The sequence below is a fragment of the Chaetura pelagica genome, unplaced genomic scaffold (genome assembly GCF_000747805.2).
Source record: "Chaetura pelagica isolate M959 unplaced genomic scaffold, ChaPel_1.0 scaffold405, whole genome shotgun sequence".
Taxonomy (NCBI): Eukaryota; Metazoa; Chordata; class Aves; order Apodiformes; family Apodidae; genus Chaetura; species Chaetura pelagica.
The window spans coordinates 3,618,687-3,637,573 of NW_009953489.1; the positions used below are offsets into that span (position 1 = coordinate 3,618,687).

General features: G+C 46.9%; 1 protein-coding gene across 2 annotated transcripts in view; it reads right to left on the minus strand.

Moving 5' to 3' along the window:
* COL5A1 (collagen, type V, alpha 1) overlaps positions 1 to 18,887 on the minus strand; it is a 144,887-nt gene that overhangs the window by 98,743 nt on the left and 27,257 nt on the right. For both annotated transcript variants that reach the window (XM_009998856.1, XM_009998855.1), the window contains exons 2-4: positions 8,623 to 8,790; positions 3,580 to 3,793; positions 2,800 to 2,962 (exon numbers count right to left, since the gene is read on the minus strand). In XM_009998856.1, the coding sequence (XP_009997158.1) occupies positions 2,800 to 2,962; positions 3,580 to 3,793; positions 8,623 to 8,790 (545 nt within the window). The remainder of the gene's footprint in view (positions 1 to 2,799; positions 2,963 to 3,579; positions 3,794 to 8,622; positions 8,791 to 18,887) is intronic.

The window sequence follows — 18,887 nt, forward strand, 5'->3', positions numbered from 1 at the left end:
TCTTTCCCTCAGTGCAAAAGCCCCTTTGCTGTCCCACAGGAGCATCCCCTCAGCCCAGCGTGGAGCTGCCACCACTTCCCAGCCCCACAGTTGTAAAGTTCTGTTTCCAACATCTCAGCACAAAACTCAACTTGTACAAGCTGGGCTTCAGGCTTGGCCCTTTTTCAAACCTCCCCAGCCCTCCCCCAGCCACACAGAGCCCCACACAGCCTCCCAGCTAATTGAATTTTAATGAGAGGAAGCAGTTTTTCCACTGGAAGAACGTTGTGCTGGAGAAATATTTTGAAACTCCTTCCACCTTTCCTGCCAGGCTTTTTCTGCAGCAGAGTCTGAGCAAGGAACTCCCCATCTGCTCCACCAACACAGCAGAGCTGCTCCCCTTGTGACCCTTGCTAGACCTGGAGCTTAAATCATTACAACTTCAAAACTAAAATGTATTTGGAGTTTGATTTGATTTCAGTCCTGACAAGGAGGATATGAATTCCCAGCACTTACAGCTCTGGCTTTTTCATGTTGAGACACAGCCTGTCCCAGCCCTCCCCAGCACAGCCTCCCATCCCACTCCCAGCTAACTGGGTTATTTTCAATTTCCAGCAATAAAAAGCCCAAAAACCAACCCAAGCATGTAATAGCCACACAACTCCACAGGGGCAGAAAACACCAGGAACATCTTGTTAGCTGAGGTTTGCAGAGCAGTTGTCTACAGGACAGCAACAGCTTCATCTCATCACACTGTATCCAGCCCAGAAATTATCAGCTTTCCAGGAATACATAACTAACAGTTTACACCCATTTCCCATTGTTCTGAGCCACAATTTCCCCTACACAGTTTCTGCTTAGGCTTGCAGAAAGGAGAAATTAAAGGCCAAAGAAAATTAAGTTGCTGAGATATGAAGGAAATTAGGTTATAGTCCACTGCCTTCATGAAGCCTATTAATTACATTCAGTTTAAAGCTGCTGGCATCTTGATTAGTGTGTGTGGATGCACTGAAAACCCTCTTTGTCTGATGAGGATGACAAAGGAAAAAGGACAAATGCCAGAACTAGAGGGTGTTTTTACATACATGCTGTGTAACATCAGTACATGGTATGAGCCAAAAAAAAATACTAACTGTCCAGTCCTCAGTAAGTGCCTGCAATGATCCTGTAACTGCGTTTTGTAGCCACAACAGGCAACGGGCTCCAGTGGAGGGAACACTTGCACTGTTTTACCCCACCTCCCAAGATCAAGGTGGTTTGACAAGCCCCTGAGCTTATACCCCTAAATCAGTCCTTTTCAGCAAGGGAGCTGTGGCCCCGTGGGAAGGACACTGCCACCCATCGGTGTGTTCTCTTGCCTGGTAGGGGAATCAGCAGCCCTAAATCCAGGTGAGCACTAAAAGCCACCTGGGAGCACCTCAAGCTTCAGGGACAGTGATGGAAACTGTTACTCCATAAAACGAAGTGGTGTAAAGTGCAGGTTTCTCGTCCAGTTTGGATGTGACCCCAAGGTCCTTTAGTTGGATCTACTAGATTCCTGGGTCCAGCAGCTCCCCAGAAAAGCTCACCCCTTTATGTAACAACTCCACTGAAAACATCCAGTGTGACTGCTGACATTTTGGCAGGAGGTCCAACGCTTGCAAAAGACACTCCAGTGCCCATTAAACCTCGCTTTTACTTTCCATTTTAATTGTTCAACTTCCCAGGGAAGGTCTATTAATTTAATACAATTTAGAGATTCAGCTCTAACTCAGTAACTGGGATTTTGGCAGCAACGTTCAGCCCGTGCATTTTTGCTCTGTTTACAGCAGCCCAGCTCCCAGATGTTGGTAATGTTAAACAGACTGGAACTTTCCTTCTGAGTGACAGAGAAATGCAGACAAGAACTGGCTTTGCTTCAGCTCTAATTATCCACCATAGGAGATGCTCCCCATCCCTGTGCTGAGTTGAGGAGGCCCATGAGATACAGATCTTCCTCCCCATAAACACAAAAGAAGTGAGAGATAGAGATCAACAGGTCTTAGTTTACACTCCAGTGCACTGGAGCTGATGTCAGGGAAGCAATTCTAGCTCTGCAAGAAAGATCAGGGACAAGATTCTCATACACATGAAAGGCTCAGAAGTGCAGCAGACCACAGAAGCTGAGATTGCTAGTGAAATGCATGTATTAAACTAGCTGCTGAACTATGGGAAGAACTTCTGCCATATGTACCTTGTCTATAAATAATCCTCCATCTCTCTGCTTCAATCAGAAGAGCTCCTGGGAACATTCTGCCCGTCACGATTGTGGGTTGCTTTTCAAAAGCAGGAGCTGTGTGGGAGGTGACAGGGCTGCCAACCAAGCTGTCTAGAGTCCCCTTATGTCATGGTGCATGAATCAGTGGCCAAATGTTTGGGGAAAGAGCAAGTTCTCTGTGACTTGCAAGGGAGCTGCTTTCCTCAGCCTCCCGTTACTGGCCTGCGCCTTTATCTAAATCATAACACAGGGTGAAGGGAAGCCCTGTGAGCCCTTCCCACACTAAACCAGCCCAGAGCACAAGAGCTACAGCTCCACAAAATCCCAGTGTGGGGGCTGGTCTGGAACCCAGCAAGGGTGTGAAAGCAGAGGAGCTCACTCCAAGTCCCCAGGCTCAGGGTGTTCATTGTTGCTACAGATCCCAGGCCAAATCAAAACTTCCAGGTAAGTTCCCATACAGCACCATCCTGTTGTGCAAAAACACACTACCAGTTTCAAAAATGAGCTGTGAACACCTCATCAACCAGGACCCAGCTCATCATCTCTGTGGAACATCTCCAGGGCTGCCCATTGTCATGACTTACCTCAAAGACTTCCTCATCCAATATCCTTGTCCCAAACACGATGATGCCGTTGACGTCAATGATGGGATGGTCACTTCGATCCAAGAACTTGGTTATCTTCTTTTTACAGTCCAAAATCAAGGTGACATTTTTCTTCTGCACGCTGATAGCTACTCTGTGCCACCTAGAAGAACACAGTCCACCAATGTGTTAAACAGAAGCTTGGGCTTTCTAGAACAAGCCAACAGCTGTATGACAGTGAAGATTTTGCCAACTGATGTTGTATAAACCTTCATGCCAGCCATGCTCTGCAAACACAGGAAAGTCATCCTTGGGTAGACCCTAAATATTTCATTAGAAATAGAAAGGCTGTATTGACAGATGATGCCTTTCACTTCTCAACCCTCCAGTGTCAGTTCTGGCCTCATCAAGAGGCAGAGAGAAAACCCCACACCAATAACTCCCTGGCTATCCCACTTTTCCACCCTCCTCATGTCCTGCAAAAGACACAGCCTGGATTTTGCAAGACAAATTGATTTCTTGAGGCCCTTTGCAGCAAGAAGTCAACCACGTTGACACAGTAGGTGTCACTTTGGATGGATAGATGTGTGATTCACACTTTTTATACATGCAGTAGTTATTCACCTAAGGCCAAAGTTCAAGAATGGACACCTGGCAGTGGTCAGAGCTGTCTCTTCACATTTATATCTACAAGTCCTACTTTACACAACATTCAACATGCTGCTATTGATAATAAACAATGTACTGGGTTTTTTCCTTGGTGCACAAAATGTCACTTACTTGCCATCTGCTAGGTTAATGCCTCTAAAGAGAGGATAGTCTTCTGGGCCTGGCTTTCCTGTATGGTCTTCATACAGGAATACAGGAGATCTACCCATCTCCACACCAATTTGCTGGATCCCTTGCTCATTGTAAATTGAGATCAAGAAGGACTGACCTCCTTTCTTCGCTTTTACAGTGGTTAGAATGGAGAAGTCCTCTGGGAATGGGGAAGCTGGAATGGAAAAGCAAAGAGGTTAGTCAGGTTCTCTTGAAAAGTAATCCATACACAAACAGTCCTGTTGTCAAATGACCTGTGGGGAGAGCACTGGTTTATCCCTCCAGATGTGTGCACTTTAACCCTAAAGTGCATATTGGGCAGCACCTTAGTTGCCAGGTGAGGATCTGGCTTTCCCCCAAAACCTGTTGGGATACAGGGTTGGGATGGGCTGCAACCCAAAGGAGACTGCATCAGCAAAGGCAGTGCAGACCAGTGACTCCCAGGGACTACTCACCCTAATGACACATTAAAAACTCAAGCACAGAACTGAGCATCTCTGAGGATCATGCTTTTATCATGAGAAACCCTTTTTCCAGCCCTTACTACAACCTGTCACAGAGCCAAAAAGCTGCCCCACATTTGAACTTGCAAGGAAAGGATGCAGAGGGTTGTACTGTTTTGGGATGAGACCTCAGTGCTGGGGAATCTGAGGTTCTAAAAAAGGTGTTGGTTTTAATCTGTACTATTTGCACCAAACCCTTCCTTAGTGTCCCCTGGAGCTTTTTAGAAGACAAGGCAAAAAGCTTTCTTCTTCATATATCATGAGATCCCCAAATTAACTTCAGATGTCAGAGGGGCAGAGGAAACGAAGCATCTCGTGCCAGTCAGGCTCACACAACATTGCAGACACTTATTCAAGGGATCAGGGAAGTTGCATCAGGTTTTGTCTGTTCCAGACAAGAACAGCCCATTCTGTGGCTTTGGCTTCTAGGGCTGGTACAGACAGAAAAATCTGAAACCAGAAGGAAACCTGGCAATCAGCAGGAGATGCTAATTTGCTGCATACTGAAAGGCATCTAACCAGTTTCCTAGCTTTTTCTCCACTCAGGAAAACAACTCTGATCTCAGGTGATCCCTGCCTGTATTTTTCCAAGGTTTGGAGGGTGAAAGCCATTGTAGTATGGAGCAGGCATGGTCAGTACAGAGGTGAAGCTCTGTGCAGGGGGAGGGTCAGTCCCCTGCAGCCCCAGACAAACATGTCAAGCTTCAAGTCAATATGAGCATCAAGTCACACCAGGTGCAGGGAACAACTCCTCCATTGAGGCTTCTCTGCCATTCAGACTGCAGAGATGAGCCCAAGCTAAAAAAGCCTGTATGCACATCCCAAACAGGACCTCTTCAAAACACCAGAAGCTTTGGTAAAGGAGCTTTCTTCTTCTTCACATTATGAATGAAGATGGGACCTGCTGGAACAGAGGGTGTAACCTCCTCATATGCTGCATTTCAGCAACGTGACATTTGCAGGGTATCTTTCCTTTAAGGTCCAGGCTTTCAAAGACAAGGATTGCATTGTACAGCTGGGTATCTGCCTGGGAAATCTTAAACCCTGGCAGGGCAGAAGAAAATGGGGCAGCCCTGCACAGGCACTGGTGGGTCTGGGCTGGGCCCAGCTCCGTGTGTGGCAGCCAAGCAGCAGGCAGGGAGCAGCACAATGGAGCAGTTCTGAGCTGCAAATCTGTTGCCACATAAAACCACCCCAAAAAAAAAATATAAAAGAGACCAGCTCAGTGCCCATAAGCTTCAAATAGATTTCCTTCACCCTTTTAAGGCTTTTCTTAGATGGTATCCCCAGGGCTGCATGTGGGGTTTTGAGCCAGGGAGGGGACCAGGAAGGTGGGAGTGGGAAATTATTCCAACCACAGCAAAGGCAGCAAGTTCAAATGCAAAGAAGTCATGAGCTCACCACCCTCTCCCCTCTTCTGCCTGGGAGTTGCTTTAACTTTTATTAACAAGTCAGTGTTTAAAATGCATCTAGCAGCCCAGAGCAGCAGGGAGTGGAGGAGGCAGGAGGCACGAGCAGGCTGAGCTGCATCAGAACTGCTACAAACAGCTTGTGCAAATCAAGTGGGACATCTGAGGGTACCCAGAGACACTGCAAACACAGCACCCAGATAATATTCCTTACTTCAGATAAAGAGCATTTGGAAAAGAGCACAAAGCAATATCCTGAACAGGGGACTCACAGGCAGTAATTGAACACCATGATTATAGCCCCATTCCCCCATAGGACACAGACCCAGGTATCTGGCAGACATTGGCATCCCATGATTGTGCCTCCCATAGGATGCATTGAGCTTTACCTCCCTCCTGCTGGATACAAACCCTCTCAGAGCACTGAATCAAGACCATACTCCTTCCTGGTTCCAATTACAGGCTGCAGATTTGGGCCTTTTATGTAAAATAGTTCATGTCCAAAATTTCATTAGGAATCCACAATGCAGCACCTTTCAACTTGGACTAGCTGCCAACTCATTAAAAAGCTGCTTTTATTTTTTTTTTTCCATTATTATTAAAATGTCTCCATGATTATGTGAGTTTCTCAACCCAAATAACCATAATGGATGAATTATAGCTGACATTACTCTGGTGCTGCTCTGCTGGGCTGGCAAAATAACAATGCCCTCACTGTCATGGCTAGAAGTGACCCAGGCTATTAAATGGTATATGAAAACACATCCACACAGACAGCAATGCTAATAAATACATCATAATAAATATATGAAGCACACAGAAATTGACCCAAATCCCCTTCAAGACAATGGAGACACCCCCCAACCATGGGTTTGGGATTAAGCCCATATATTCATTCACTTCCTGCAATGACCTTACACAGATGCTGCACATCCACCTCCTAATGACATGGCACTGATGCTGAGCTGGACTCAACACTGCTCTTTTACCCATGGCCAGGACATTTCCAATTCCCTACAAACAACCTCCTGCAAGGCAGCAAAAGGCTAAGACCCCAATTCTGCCATTAAAAAAGCCAAGGAGGTCCAAGGTGGGCAAAGATCCCACCCAGCTCCCCACTCGCCAATTATTTTAGTGTCACTTGAGCAGATCACATCTGTGGTAACCCCAAGGTGCAAACCAGCAGTGTCAGGCTGAGCTTCTCCTTTCCTGACCACCATGGCCAGGAATTAAAGGCTCTTGTGCACCCTCATGGTCTTCAAAATGGGGACAGCTGGAACCTCTTCCTAACCAGGTCCTGCAGGTATATCCAAACACAGCCTAAAATACTAAGTCCCACTGCTGATCTGGGAAGACCAGGAACATTTTAACTGCTTAACAATAACAAAATTTAAAAAAAAAAATATTAAAAAAAAATCAGCAAAACTAAGCTGATCCAGTTGCTGACACAAGCACAAACCAGATCTATTGGGTGAGGTGGTATCACTTCCAGAACTACTTTTCAAAGGAAATCAGCCCTTCAACAACATAACCAACTTAGGGCCTTTCTCTTCATCTGGGAGGACTCAGTCTTGGAATGGCTCATTTTTCTCCAAAATGACTGTTCAAGCTATAATAGAGATTGTTATGGTCTTAAATATATATGTAGACACCCACAAGCAGTGTGGAGAATAGAGTTTGCTAGAAGAATACAAATGGCATTTTGCTGGCTGCCACTTAGAACTTTGCCTTTCTTGCCTCTGCTGGAAGAGCAGAGTTTTGCTGGGAAGCAGAACTTATTTAGGGAGCAAGGACAAAGTATCTCAGCAGATTTTCTCACTCTTGTGGGCCTGAAAAAACACACAAGCTTATATATGTATATATACATCTTGCCTTGCTGACTGTGGCTGTGGGAGGAGAATGCAAAGCCCATCAGATTAGGAAAGCACCAACTTCTAATTAACAAAAAATATTAAATGCAGGGAACATTTGCCTTGAGGGCTTTGAAGCAGAGAGGGAAGATGATGCTGTAACCCATCCTGCTGAGGTGAAATCACTGAAACCACATTTCTCCTGGTACATTGCATTGCCATTACTTTGTTTTCTTTATCTCCTCATTCATTTGGTGACATGAGCTGAAGTTGTGGAGGAGGCACTGAGAAAACATCTGTTTATCTGATGGAAAACACTGGGGGTTCTTCACTCTTCCCTTAATTCCTTAGCAAGCAGCAGAGAAGGCTCTGGAAGCTTCTGGAGAATTACCCAATGGTTTTCCAGATAGTGACATGATTGAAAATTACTTGGTGGCACCAAGGAAGCCCCATCCAGGTCTTCTCACCCAAGGAAGGCAGTAGATGCAACTCAAAACCTGGCTTTGGAAGGACTACTTCTGATGGAAACTGTTCCAGACTGGAGTTCTCAGGTAGTGAGTAGTTTGGGTCTGTGTGTCCAGTCTTCACAGGCACATTTTACTGTACAGTGCTCATTGTCCCTTGGCTTGAAAGATTAAAAGCTCTGGCACATCCTCAGGGACAAAACAAGTCAGCAGCCCACATGCTCCTCAAGGGCTCTGTGAACTCCTGCCTCTTAGATGTTTTCTCCAATGAACCTCTGATTTCTTCAAACAGCTTGTCTTGGGACATCTGTTCTCGTGGGGCAGCCCATTATTTTTATATAGTGATTATTTGTGTTAGGAGAGACACCACAGCCACAGAATAAGACCCTACTGTGCTTGGCACTCCACAAACAGAACAAAACACTGTCTGTGTTTCTCTGCATCTTCCAAGTCTCTCACCCCAGCTGGATGTCACTGTGTGATAATGAGACAGCAGAAACTTTCTAATAGAGGAGGGAACAGATGCAGGCACTGACCACATCTGGAGTGAAACCCACCACCATGTGCACAGGCAGTGATAAAGGAACCCACTGCAATGTTATTTGATGGTTGGCAGGTTCCAGGGGGCTACAAAAGCAGAACCTCTCCCTGCCAAGGGAGCCTGCAGGCACACTTGAAAAATGAAGGAATTACACAGTGCCCTTCCATGTGCCTGCAGGATCTGAGGAAAGGAGCAGATATTTCCATATGACAAGCAGATAAAAAGCTGTGCACTCACCAGGATAGAGCTGCTTTGTTGGGGCACTGAGCTGAGCATCTTTTGTTACTCTGTAAGCAACATCTGCTTCTTTTGAAGATCTTCTGCTTGTGCAAAACCCTGTTGTTTTTGTTATACCATCAGGTAAATTATGAAAATCTAATACCTTCAAGAGGTCTGCAGGTTCAGCTGCAAAAAGAAAGGGAGAAAAAAAAAAAAAAAGAGTTAGCAGACTTGCACTTGCTCCCATCCAAGACATGATTAGCCATTATCATCACAAATCTTTCATCACAACTTCTAAAAGAGTTGGAATGTTTTCAATACATCTGCAAATACAATGTGAATACCAGCTCCAGAGCTGGGGTGATGCTGCTGGTCAGAGACACTAATTCAGTGCAGAGAGGAGCAGCTGATCAGATGTGTGCACAAGGGCAGGAAGCAGAATTTACTAACTATAGTAGCCCTATTTTCTGGATATCTTCACCCAATTTCCATCATTCAGGCACATCCTAAAGATTAAGCAGAAGACAGGAAATTATCTGAAAGCCTTTACATCCAGAGGTAGCATCACACTGATGCAAACACTTCCAGATTTTTTTTCCTGAAGCTGCTCAATCCAGAAAGCTTTGAGGCAAAGACCTAAGCAATCATCCCCAGAGAATCTCACACCCCCTGCAAAACAACCACCTGTAAATTCCCCCTAGCTGGGCTGACAGGTGAGCCCACAGCCATGCCTGGAGGTAGGAACAAGAGATGGCAGAGCAGCATCCCAGCACAGTGCTCTGGTGCCCACAGGTGGTCCCTGCTGCCTGCACAGCATCTAACCCTGCCTGGGGTGACAGCAAGTGCCACAGGGCAGGGATGCAGCACCACTCCATCCCAGACAGCCAAATGCCCCCCTCTAACTCAGCCCAAGACCAGGCAAGCTCCCCAGGGAAGAGGTCATAGCACCAAGCCAGCCCAAGTTCAAGAAGCATTTGGATGATGTTCTCAGGCACATGGGGTGATTCTTGGGGTGCCCTGCACAGGGACAGGGGTTGAACTCGATGATCCTGATGGGCCCCTTCCAACTCAGCATACTTTATGATTCCAAGTCCCATTTAAATAATTCCCTCTTTCCCCCAAGTATTTCCCCCCATGACACTGGAATTTCTGCACAAGCACCAGTGCCTGTGAGCAGGCACAGCTGGGTTGGCCAACAAAACACTTCACAGCAGAGGAAAAATCTGCATAGGCATTTTGACTAATGACATGAAGCAAAAGGCTTCTTAACATCCTCCTCAACCACATCCCATTGGGCCCATATTCCAAGTCTCTCACTGCTGCAGACATCAGACTAGTTAAGGGAGGGCCCTTGTCTGACACCCAGTGCTTCCCACACCAAAGTCAGGGCTGCTTCACCTCCAGGTGCTCAGGTCTTTAGAACATCCATTAAGTAATGCAAATGATATGTCTCATTAACTCCTAATCTGGCCTTGCTCATGTCAGGAGAGATGGTGTCTCCAAAAGTGGAATAATCAGATCTGACTTGAAATGCTTAAAAGAAATCATTTTGAATTTTGACTTGATACTTGGAGCAAAGAGCTGTCAGAAAGATGAACCACCCAACTCAACAAACCCCTAGTAGTGCCCAAAGCAACGTCTGCACAACAGCTGCATTGAGCCTTGCCTGGGCAATATATCACAGCTGTGTTCTTCTGCCATTTGATCCATTCTTTTCCCCTAGGAGTGATATTATTCAGATCCTCAAGGACAGCCATGCATCAGGTCTGATGTTTGCAATGACAGCAAAAGCCAAACCCCCTGGGCTAGCTGCCCCAGCTTCCAGCAGTTCTGGACATGTCACCACCCCATGTGGCCAAGGGTGCACAACTTATTCCCAGCTTGTAGAACCACCACAGCCAGCCCAGCTGCTTTCAGGAAGGTGTGTGACATCCCTGCTGCTGCAAACAAAGGACAGACCTCCCAAAGAGCAGGAAAATACAGGAGGGGGGGAAGCTTCCAAGGGGAAAAAATAAAAACTGGCTTCATCTTAGGATTAAGGATATTACTAGAAAGACCAGAGAGGAAAAAGAGGGAGAGAATTTGCAAGGGATATGCCACGTGTAACTGGCCCCATCCCTGGGGAAGGAAGGTGTGAACATTTCACTGAACACAACAAACACTCCAAAGAAATCACACAGATCTTTTACAATATGAAAAACTTTTAGTTACCAAGATCAGCCTAATATTTGCATGGAAAAATCCACGTACATTGTTAGACAGTTTTTAAAAGTTTCCACAACCCTGAGAAGCTGGACCCTCAATGAGAGATTACAAACATATGGCAAATCCAAGGCAACGCTGCAGATAAACCAGCTGAGAGAGTCTGGCCCCAGCAGCACCCAGCTGTAATGTTCCCTCATCTCTCTTACCCTTGTTAAACAGTCTGTGGATGACACACATTTGTCTCAAGTGTCCCTGCCACATGGATCTTCTCCTTGCCTTCAGCCATGACTTATTTCACACAAGCATCTGCACACACACAGCCCAAGGTCTGCTTAAGCAACTAAAATTACAACAAAACCCCAGCTCCGTTTCCAGTTACATCCCTGTGCTCCAAGAGATTGGAATCAGGCAGCACCAAAGCTGCCTCCAACACTTATTTAGGGAGGAGAAAAAAGCAAAGGCAAGGGGGAGGGGATGGGAATTCCAGACTCCTGACATCAGCCCGTGGGGGGTTTCAGCCTCACTCACAGTTCTGCATAGAAACCATCCCATGGAGAGACTTATTTAGGGAGGAGAGGAGAAAAAAGCAAAGGCAAGGGGGAGGGGATGGGAATTCCAGACTCCTGACATCAGCCCGTGGGGGGTTTCAGCCTCACTCACAGTTCTGCATAGAAACCATCCCATGGAGAGTGGCCACAGAGGGGCTGAGGGGTTTGTAGGGACAGAGATGTCTGCAGAAGCATCCATTGTCTGAAATCTCAGCTGCTGTCATGACAAGCCCTGTGAGAACCTCTCCTTTGCCAGGGGAGCTCCAGGTGATGCCCCAGCCAGCCCTGTCACCTGGTAGGGCAGCAGCAAATGTGCTGGGCAAGTTCACTGCTGCTCAGCATCATGACCTGACAGCTGAAGTTGTGCAGGGCACTGACAGGGGGGGACTGGGACATGGAAACAGCTCTGTACATTAACAGATTGACACCACTTCCCAAAAGCTCCTGCAGAGGTTACAGCAAGGTGATGAGCATGCAGGGGAGCTGGACCTCCTCCAGAATGACCAGCCAGGCAGGGTCGGGGCTCCAGCCCCTGCTTGGAGCCCTCTGAGCAACCCCCACCCACCCTCAGTGCCTCACTGGTGCAGCACTGCTCATTTGTAAGGGATGAGTCAAGCATCTGTCTGCCCCCCTGTGCTGGGGGAGCCCCCCCTGTGCTGGGGGAGCCCCCCCTGTGCTGGGGGAGCCCCCCCTGTGCTGGGGGAGCCCCCCCTGTGCTGGGGGAGCCCCCCCTGTGCTGGGGGAGCCCCCAGGCACAGCCTGCACTTCATCTGCCATGGGCAGGAAGATCCTCTGTACCTCCATAACCAGGATGGATGAAGTCAAAGCAAGATATTAAGGAACAACAAGAGTTTGGGTATTGCACAAACTGCAAAGCAGCCAGGTAGGCAGCAGGAGAGGACACAACCTCTGCTCACAGACAGGCACAAGTGTCTGTTTGCTCCTGGCAATCAGAGGAGGTGAGGAGCAGCTGCAGCCCCACAGCCCACTCATGTGGCACTTCATCACTAGAAGTCTGAGCAGGACTTAAGCAGCAAGAAACCCTCCAGCTCTTTCCAGAAAGATGAGCTTCATACAGGAGCAGCTCTTAATTCCTGCTCACCTAATCAGTTTCTTTCTTTCTCCTTCATTGTACAACCAAATCTAAACTCAGCAAATCTCCTGCTCAGAGTTCTGGCAGCAACGTGCACAAAAAGAGAGACCAGACTGACCAAGATCAGGCCCTACAGGGTATTCCTTGCAAACTTGAACTCAGTTTGGCCTTCATCTGAGAACTGAATTAGTGTTCTATGAAAGCTTTTCTTTTTTCCTTGCTCCTTTATGAATACCATGACTATGCAGCATCACACACAGGATCATTCTTTCACTCAAAATGCACTGACCAGCAGCTCAGCCCCTGCTGTGCCACAGGAGGGTGGCAATATACCCAGTACACAGAGGCAAACCCCAGGTAGCCAGAATTAGACCAAAATCAGACCAGAGGCTGCCCCAAAAACCTGCACCCAGCAGCAGGTAAAGCCCTTGAACAAGGCTGAAAAGGAGAAATACTTCCCATTTTAACAGAGCAGAGAGTAATGACTTGCTGATGAACCAACAGGGGCAACAAGAATAATTAAACCCCTAATTCCTGTGTTTGACTAGGGCTTTAACTACAAAACCAATACTTCCATGTTAATCTGATTCCTAATTATTTAATTACCTGTTAAAGCCTGGGTTAGAGGCAGTTAGCATTAAGTTTATAGCTCTAGACCTACTCAGCAGTGGCCAATAGCTTCTCTTCCCCTGTGCTGGGGGAGCCCCCCCTGTGCTGGGGGAGCCCCCAGGCACAGCCTGCACTTCATCTGCCATGGGCAGGAAGATCCTCTGTACCTCCATAACCAGGATGGATGAAGTCAAAGCAAGATATTAAGGAACAACAAGAGTTTGGGTATTGCACAAACTGCAAAGCAGCCAAGTAAGCAGCAGGAGAGGACACCACCTCTGCTCACAGACAGGCACAAGTGTCTGTTTGCTCCTGGCAATCAGAGGAGGTGAGGAGCAGCTGCAGCCCCACAGCCCACTCATGTGGCACTTCATCACTAGAAGTCTGAGCAGGACTTAAGCAGCAAGAAACCCTCCAGCTCTTTCCAGAAAGATGAGCTTCACACAGGAGCAGCTCTTAATTCCTGCTCACCTAATCAGTTTCTTTCTTTCTCCTTCATTGTACAACCAAATCTAAACTCAGCAAATCTCCTGCTCAGAGTTCTGGCAGCAACGTGCACAAAAAGAGAGACCAGACTGACCAAGATCAGGCCCTACAGGGTATTCCTTGCAAACTTGAACTCAGTTTGGCCTTCATCTGAGAACTGAATTAGTGTTCTATGAAAGCTTTTCTTTTTTCCTTGCTCCTTTATGAACACCATGACTATGCAGCATCACACACAGGATCATTCTTTCACTCAAAATGCACTGACCAGCAGCTCAGCCCCTGCTGTGCCACAGGAGGGTGGCAATATACCCAGTACACAGAGGCAAACCCCAGGTAGCCAGAATTAGACCAAAATCAGACCAGAGGCTGCCCCAAAAACCTGCACCCAGCAGCAGGTAAAGCCCTTGAACAAGGCTGAAAAGGAGAAATACTTCCCATTTTAACAGAGCAGAGAGTAATGACTTGCTGATGAACCAACAGGGGCAACAAGAATAATTAAACCCCTAATTCCTGTGTTTGACTAGGGCTTTAACTACAAAACCAATACTTCCATGTTAATCTGATTCCTAATTATTTAATTACCTGTTAAAGCCTGGGTTAGAGGCAGTTAGCATTAAGTTTATAGCTCTAGACCTACTCAGCAGTGGCCAATAGCTTCTCTTTCTTTCTTACACATCAATAGGAAAGTAAACCAAGCAGTTTTCATTGAAATAAACTCCTGGGCACAGACTCCAGCCAAACCAGGGTCAGCATGGCCATGTCCTGCCACCCTCAACCATCTCAACTCTAGGATGCAGGAGCAGAAATGTGCCCAGCTGCTCAGAAGGAACCCAGAGCAAGGCAGAGATCTGAAGGTGAATGTTAGAGCACACTGAGCACAAGCAAACCCCCTTCTCATGTGACTGGGCTGTTCATCCTCACCTTTCCTTTCCCTGACTGTTCTTTGTGTCAGATTATAAGACAGAAAGGGGCCTTCAGCTCTGACTGATCCTCTAGGACATGTACAATAATAAACAAGGCATTTTTTGAAGTGCCATTACACTTGCTGGTCACAGAGCAGAAGAGGGGACAAGCAGCCCTTGCATAACAACTGCAGTGAAGGTCAGTTGAAGACTTTCTCCATGCACCACCCACCAAATCACCACTATGCAAAGGTTAAACAGTTTGTTTTCTTTTCCAGGCTTCATATTGAGCCCAGACCCTCCTAATTTCACCTTCCCTGGCCAAGGCATTTTGTTTTGCTTTCACACCAAGGGCAGTAATGCTGTCCTCACTTCCCTCCTGCAAGGGGTAGTGAGTGTCAGCCCCAAGAGGGCACATCACCAGCTCCCTGCTCATTTCACCACCACCCTGGCTGTTCCCCAGCCTGATGTTCTTAAAAGCAGGATGGATCAGCAGGAACAAGCCCTTATTCCCCTCTCAAGAAAAACCAAAACAACCTAAGAACTTAATTAGAAATAGTGCTATTGAAATTCAGTACAAGTGGACCTGTGGCTTCTGCAGACCATGCTGGAAATCCCAGCATATCCATCATTAGCTAGAAGTCATTAATCTAAGCCATATTTATGCCTGTAATAATAATTTTTAACACCTGAATCAAAGCTCTTGTACAGGCCCCAAAGCACTTCCCCAAGTGTCAGGATATGTGAGTCTCTCAGGTATCCACATTTCCAGTGTCTGAAAAATTACCAAATTACAAATAACAAACCTGAAAACAGTTCTCCCTCCTGTCATTTCCAAAAGCCTTTAATTAAATCCTTATCCCCAAGGAAATCCACATTATTGAAACTTGCCATCGAGTTGAAGGCTGAAGCTACTGCAGCCTTGCAGGGCTGGTGATGGACATTCTCTGTGGCCTCCTGACTTTGTGTCACAGCATTCAGAGGTGGCAGCTCATCCCAGCAGCCCCACAGGATGATCTGAGCAGCACCAGCATGCACTGGTTAAAAAACAAAGCCTACACCTACCTCTTCCTCTTCAGATCTCTCTGCATCTTCCAGTGGAGCTACAGAGGATCTATGTGCTGTGTTGCTGAAAACAGACCTGCTTTTCCTTCTGTTCATCCCACCAGAATGTTCAGGAGGCTCCCCAAAAGACCTCAATGGACCAGAAGGTGAAAAGGTTTGAGCAGAGCAGTTTAATGAACCAAAATTGCACCCACACCACTAGCCCTACCCAGTGCAACAGGCAGCCCACAAGACAAGAAGCATCTGTGCTACAGCTGTGTCCAAAACTGGGCTCAAGAGGCCAAAGCCTCCCCCTTTTCACCAACTACCATTGCCATCTTAAGGTACATCTGATCTTATTCAGTCTTACTGACAACACCCAGCTTGCCTTCATTGTCTTCACTAAACACAATCCTAGAACTTAGTAAAGAAAATCCCCTTTTTTCAACTTTTTCCTTACAATACCCTTCAAAGTGGAAAAAAATCCTCATCAGCATCCTGAGACACATTTACTGTGCACAACTGACTTGTCATTGTATTAATGCAGTAATTGGGTCACCTGGGTGTCTGGAGAAGGGGTCACCATCCTGTACCAGTGGAGAACCAGTTCTTCTACATTCAGTTTCATAACAGCTAAAGGGCATTCAAAGATCTCCAGGACTTCATGATGCAGCACTTAGTCATCCTACAGTTTATGTGCAATTATTGCCTAAGATTTGAGGTCATAAGGTGAGGAATGAATAAGGATTTATGTTCCCAGCTCGTTCCAGGTGCCCTCAGCAGCTTTCTCATCACTTAATACATAACCCAGCAGGCTGGGTGCTTGGATCCAAGTGTCACAGCACTAGTGAAGGAGGTTACTGGGAAGCAAAGACTTCCTATATGATCAAGTCCCATAGAACAAACTTGCCATCTTACCCCACAGCAAGTAATGACAGCAAATAAGGTGAATAAGGATTATTTCAAGAGCAGCATCTCCTTGACACGTATCGAGTGCCACAAAAAAGTGGCAAGAACAGGTTTCACAGACAAAGCAAAGAGATGCCCTGCAGTCCCCCTGCCCACAAGGAAAGGCTCACAGTGCCCTGTTCCACTTGCACACAAGTTTCTGATGGCACCCAGGCTGGCTGGAGCCAGCTCCTGTACCCAGCAGGGCTGGTACTCCCACACAGCCTTGGCCAAGCCAATTGGTGCCAAGAAACTCAGCAGAAATACAATGAATCCAAAACTTCCAGGTTTAATGAAGTGAGGTCCACTTATGCCAGAGAACCTACTCCTTAACATCCTCACCTCTCATGTGTCATCCTTAAGCCAGAAAACCACCAGCATCTGTGCTGTGAAGTGGTTGTGAGAGGTACCAGTTTGTAAGGGACTCTCAGGTGGCAAATCTGAAGTGATGACCACGTTCTCCCCAGTTAATACCAGTGTGTCCTCCACAGACAGCACCAAGCAGAACACCAGCCTGTCCCACTGCAGCACCTTCTCAAACAGGAAGGGAGGATCCTGCAGAGCTGAATGCTCAGTGCAAACCCCTTCCTGGGGGGAGATGGAGGAGAAGTTGCTGCATATTGTTAGGGGGAAAATTATTTCCAACAAAAGCCCAAGAAGCCCCTGAGCTGTGAGAGGTCAAACCAAGATGCACTGACACAGCAACACCACAGTGACTGGGGACAGGAACCGCCAGCTGTGACCCAGTATCCCACTTTAATCCTAACTGGAAAGCCCAGCTGAGGTCAGGATCCCTCCAGGAGGGAGCTGGGCATTCACACCAAGAGCAACACCCTGGGTGCTTTACTGCCCTGTGTGAAAACCAGCCAGGGAAAACCCACCAAGCAGCCCCTTCCCCTTCCATCTTTACCAGCTTTTGCTTCTTTCAATACTTTTCCAAGAGAGCTTCTTAGTGCTAAACACACACTCCAGTCCTTCATTTGGAGGACCAAGCTCCAACCAGCAGCAAGGCAGAGCAGAGGCTGCAGGGGGAAAGCCCCTTTCCCTATGCTTGGTGTTGCTCCCTCCCCAGCCAGGTGGCCAGAGGGTGAAAAGGATGTCTCAGCTTATCCTGGGAATTAAACACCAAGGGACAAACCCCACAGTGCAGAGATCCATGAGGCAGCCAAGCACAGCTGAGAGCTGGAAGCTGCTGCTCTCAGTGATGCATTTTTATGGAGCCTGGAGTCTCAGGTCACTCCTGTGGGATTTCAACAATTTCTACTCCTTATCTAAATACTTTGGACTTCGTGCTGCAGCTCTTGGATAACTGGCCAGAACAAAACAGCAGAAGCTAAGACAAAATATAGATTAAAAATAAGAAAATAAAGCTGCAGTTGCCATTGCTCAAGCATCCTTTGATTGGATTTAACATAGCCCCTTAAATTCTTCAGCATCCCAGCAGCCCAATAAAACAAAATTATATATTTGGACAAAGAGGAAAAGCATTTTAAGGAGGAGAGTCAAGGAATCTGAACTGCGGAACTGAAGATATAAAACTTTGTTCCCTAGGAAGGGGCATAATGCAGCAAAGGAAAACCAGCCATGAAAGGGACCAGATACTCCTCTGGGGTACATCAGCCCCTTCTAGTAGCTGCAGCAGAGCTGTGTCAATTCACATTGCTCAGATAGCTGAATATTTCACCACTGACTCATGTCATCCCCTTATGGGGCTTTTTTTTTTTCCAAGGCCTAAATAGTCCCAACTGTGAACAAAGGGAACCATTATGCAGAGTTAGATTTGAAAGATCAGATGCAGAATCCCAAAAGGGAGAGAAAGAAACCCAGAACTGATACTGGAGCAGCTCTGCAGGCTACATTAAATTCAAGCTATCAAATAATCTTTGTTCCTTTGAGTATAATTCTATTTTTTTTAATAATCAATCATTTGGGTTTCTAAAAAAGCAGTGGTGTGAGCAGCTAACAGCAAGAAAAGAGCAGACCCTTCCTCCACAGAATATAATTAAACCATGCAAAAAAAAATCTCTGCTGCAAATGCTGCACAAAACTTAAAGACACAACCCACAGAAAATGGGCAAATGTTGAGGACTTTGGGGAAAATCTCAGCCCTGTTGAAGAGCAGGAAATATCCTGATTGTTTTAATGAGCTGAAGATTTCCCCTGGTAGGGGAAAAAATATTCATGAGCATGGGGACTGCTGAGTGGAGGGAAAAAGGTGGTAAAGGGTCAGAGATGTCAAAAACTTTCTCCTGACATTGGAGCAGCTCTGGCCAGGGTGATTCCTGTCCCGTGCCAGGGTGGGAACCAGAGAGCAGCAAAGTGACACATCTGTCACCCTGAAGCTGGGGCAGCCTGAGCCTACTGCTGCGTGCCCAGAGCCCCCAGAGGGGAGAGCTCTGACCCCCATTCCCACCAATGCTGGGAAAAGGCAAGGAGCTCTGAGCGTGC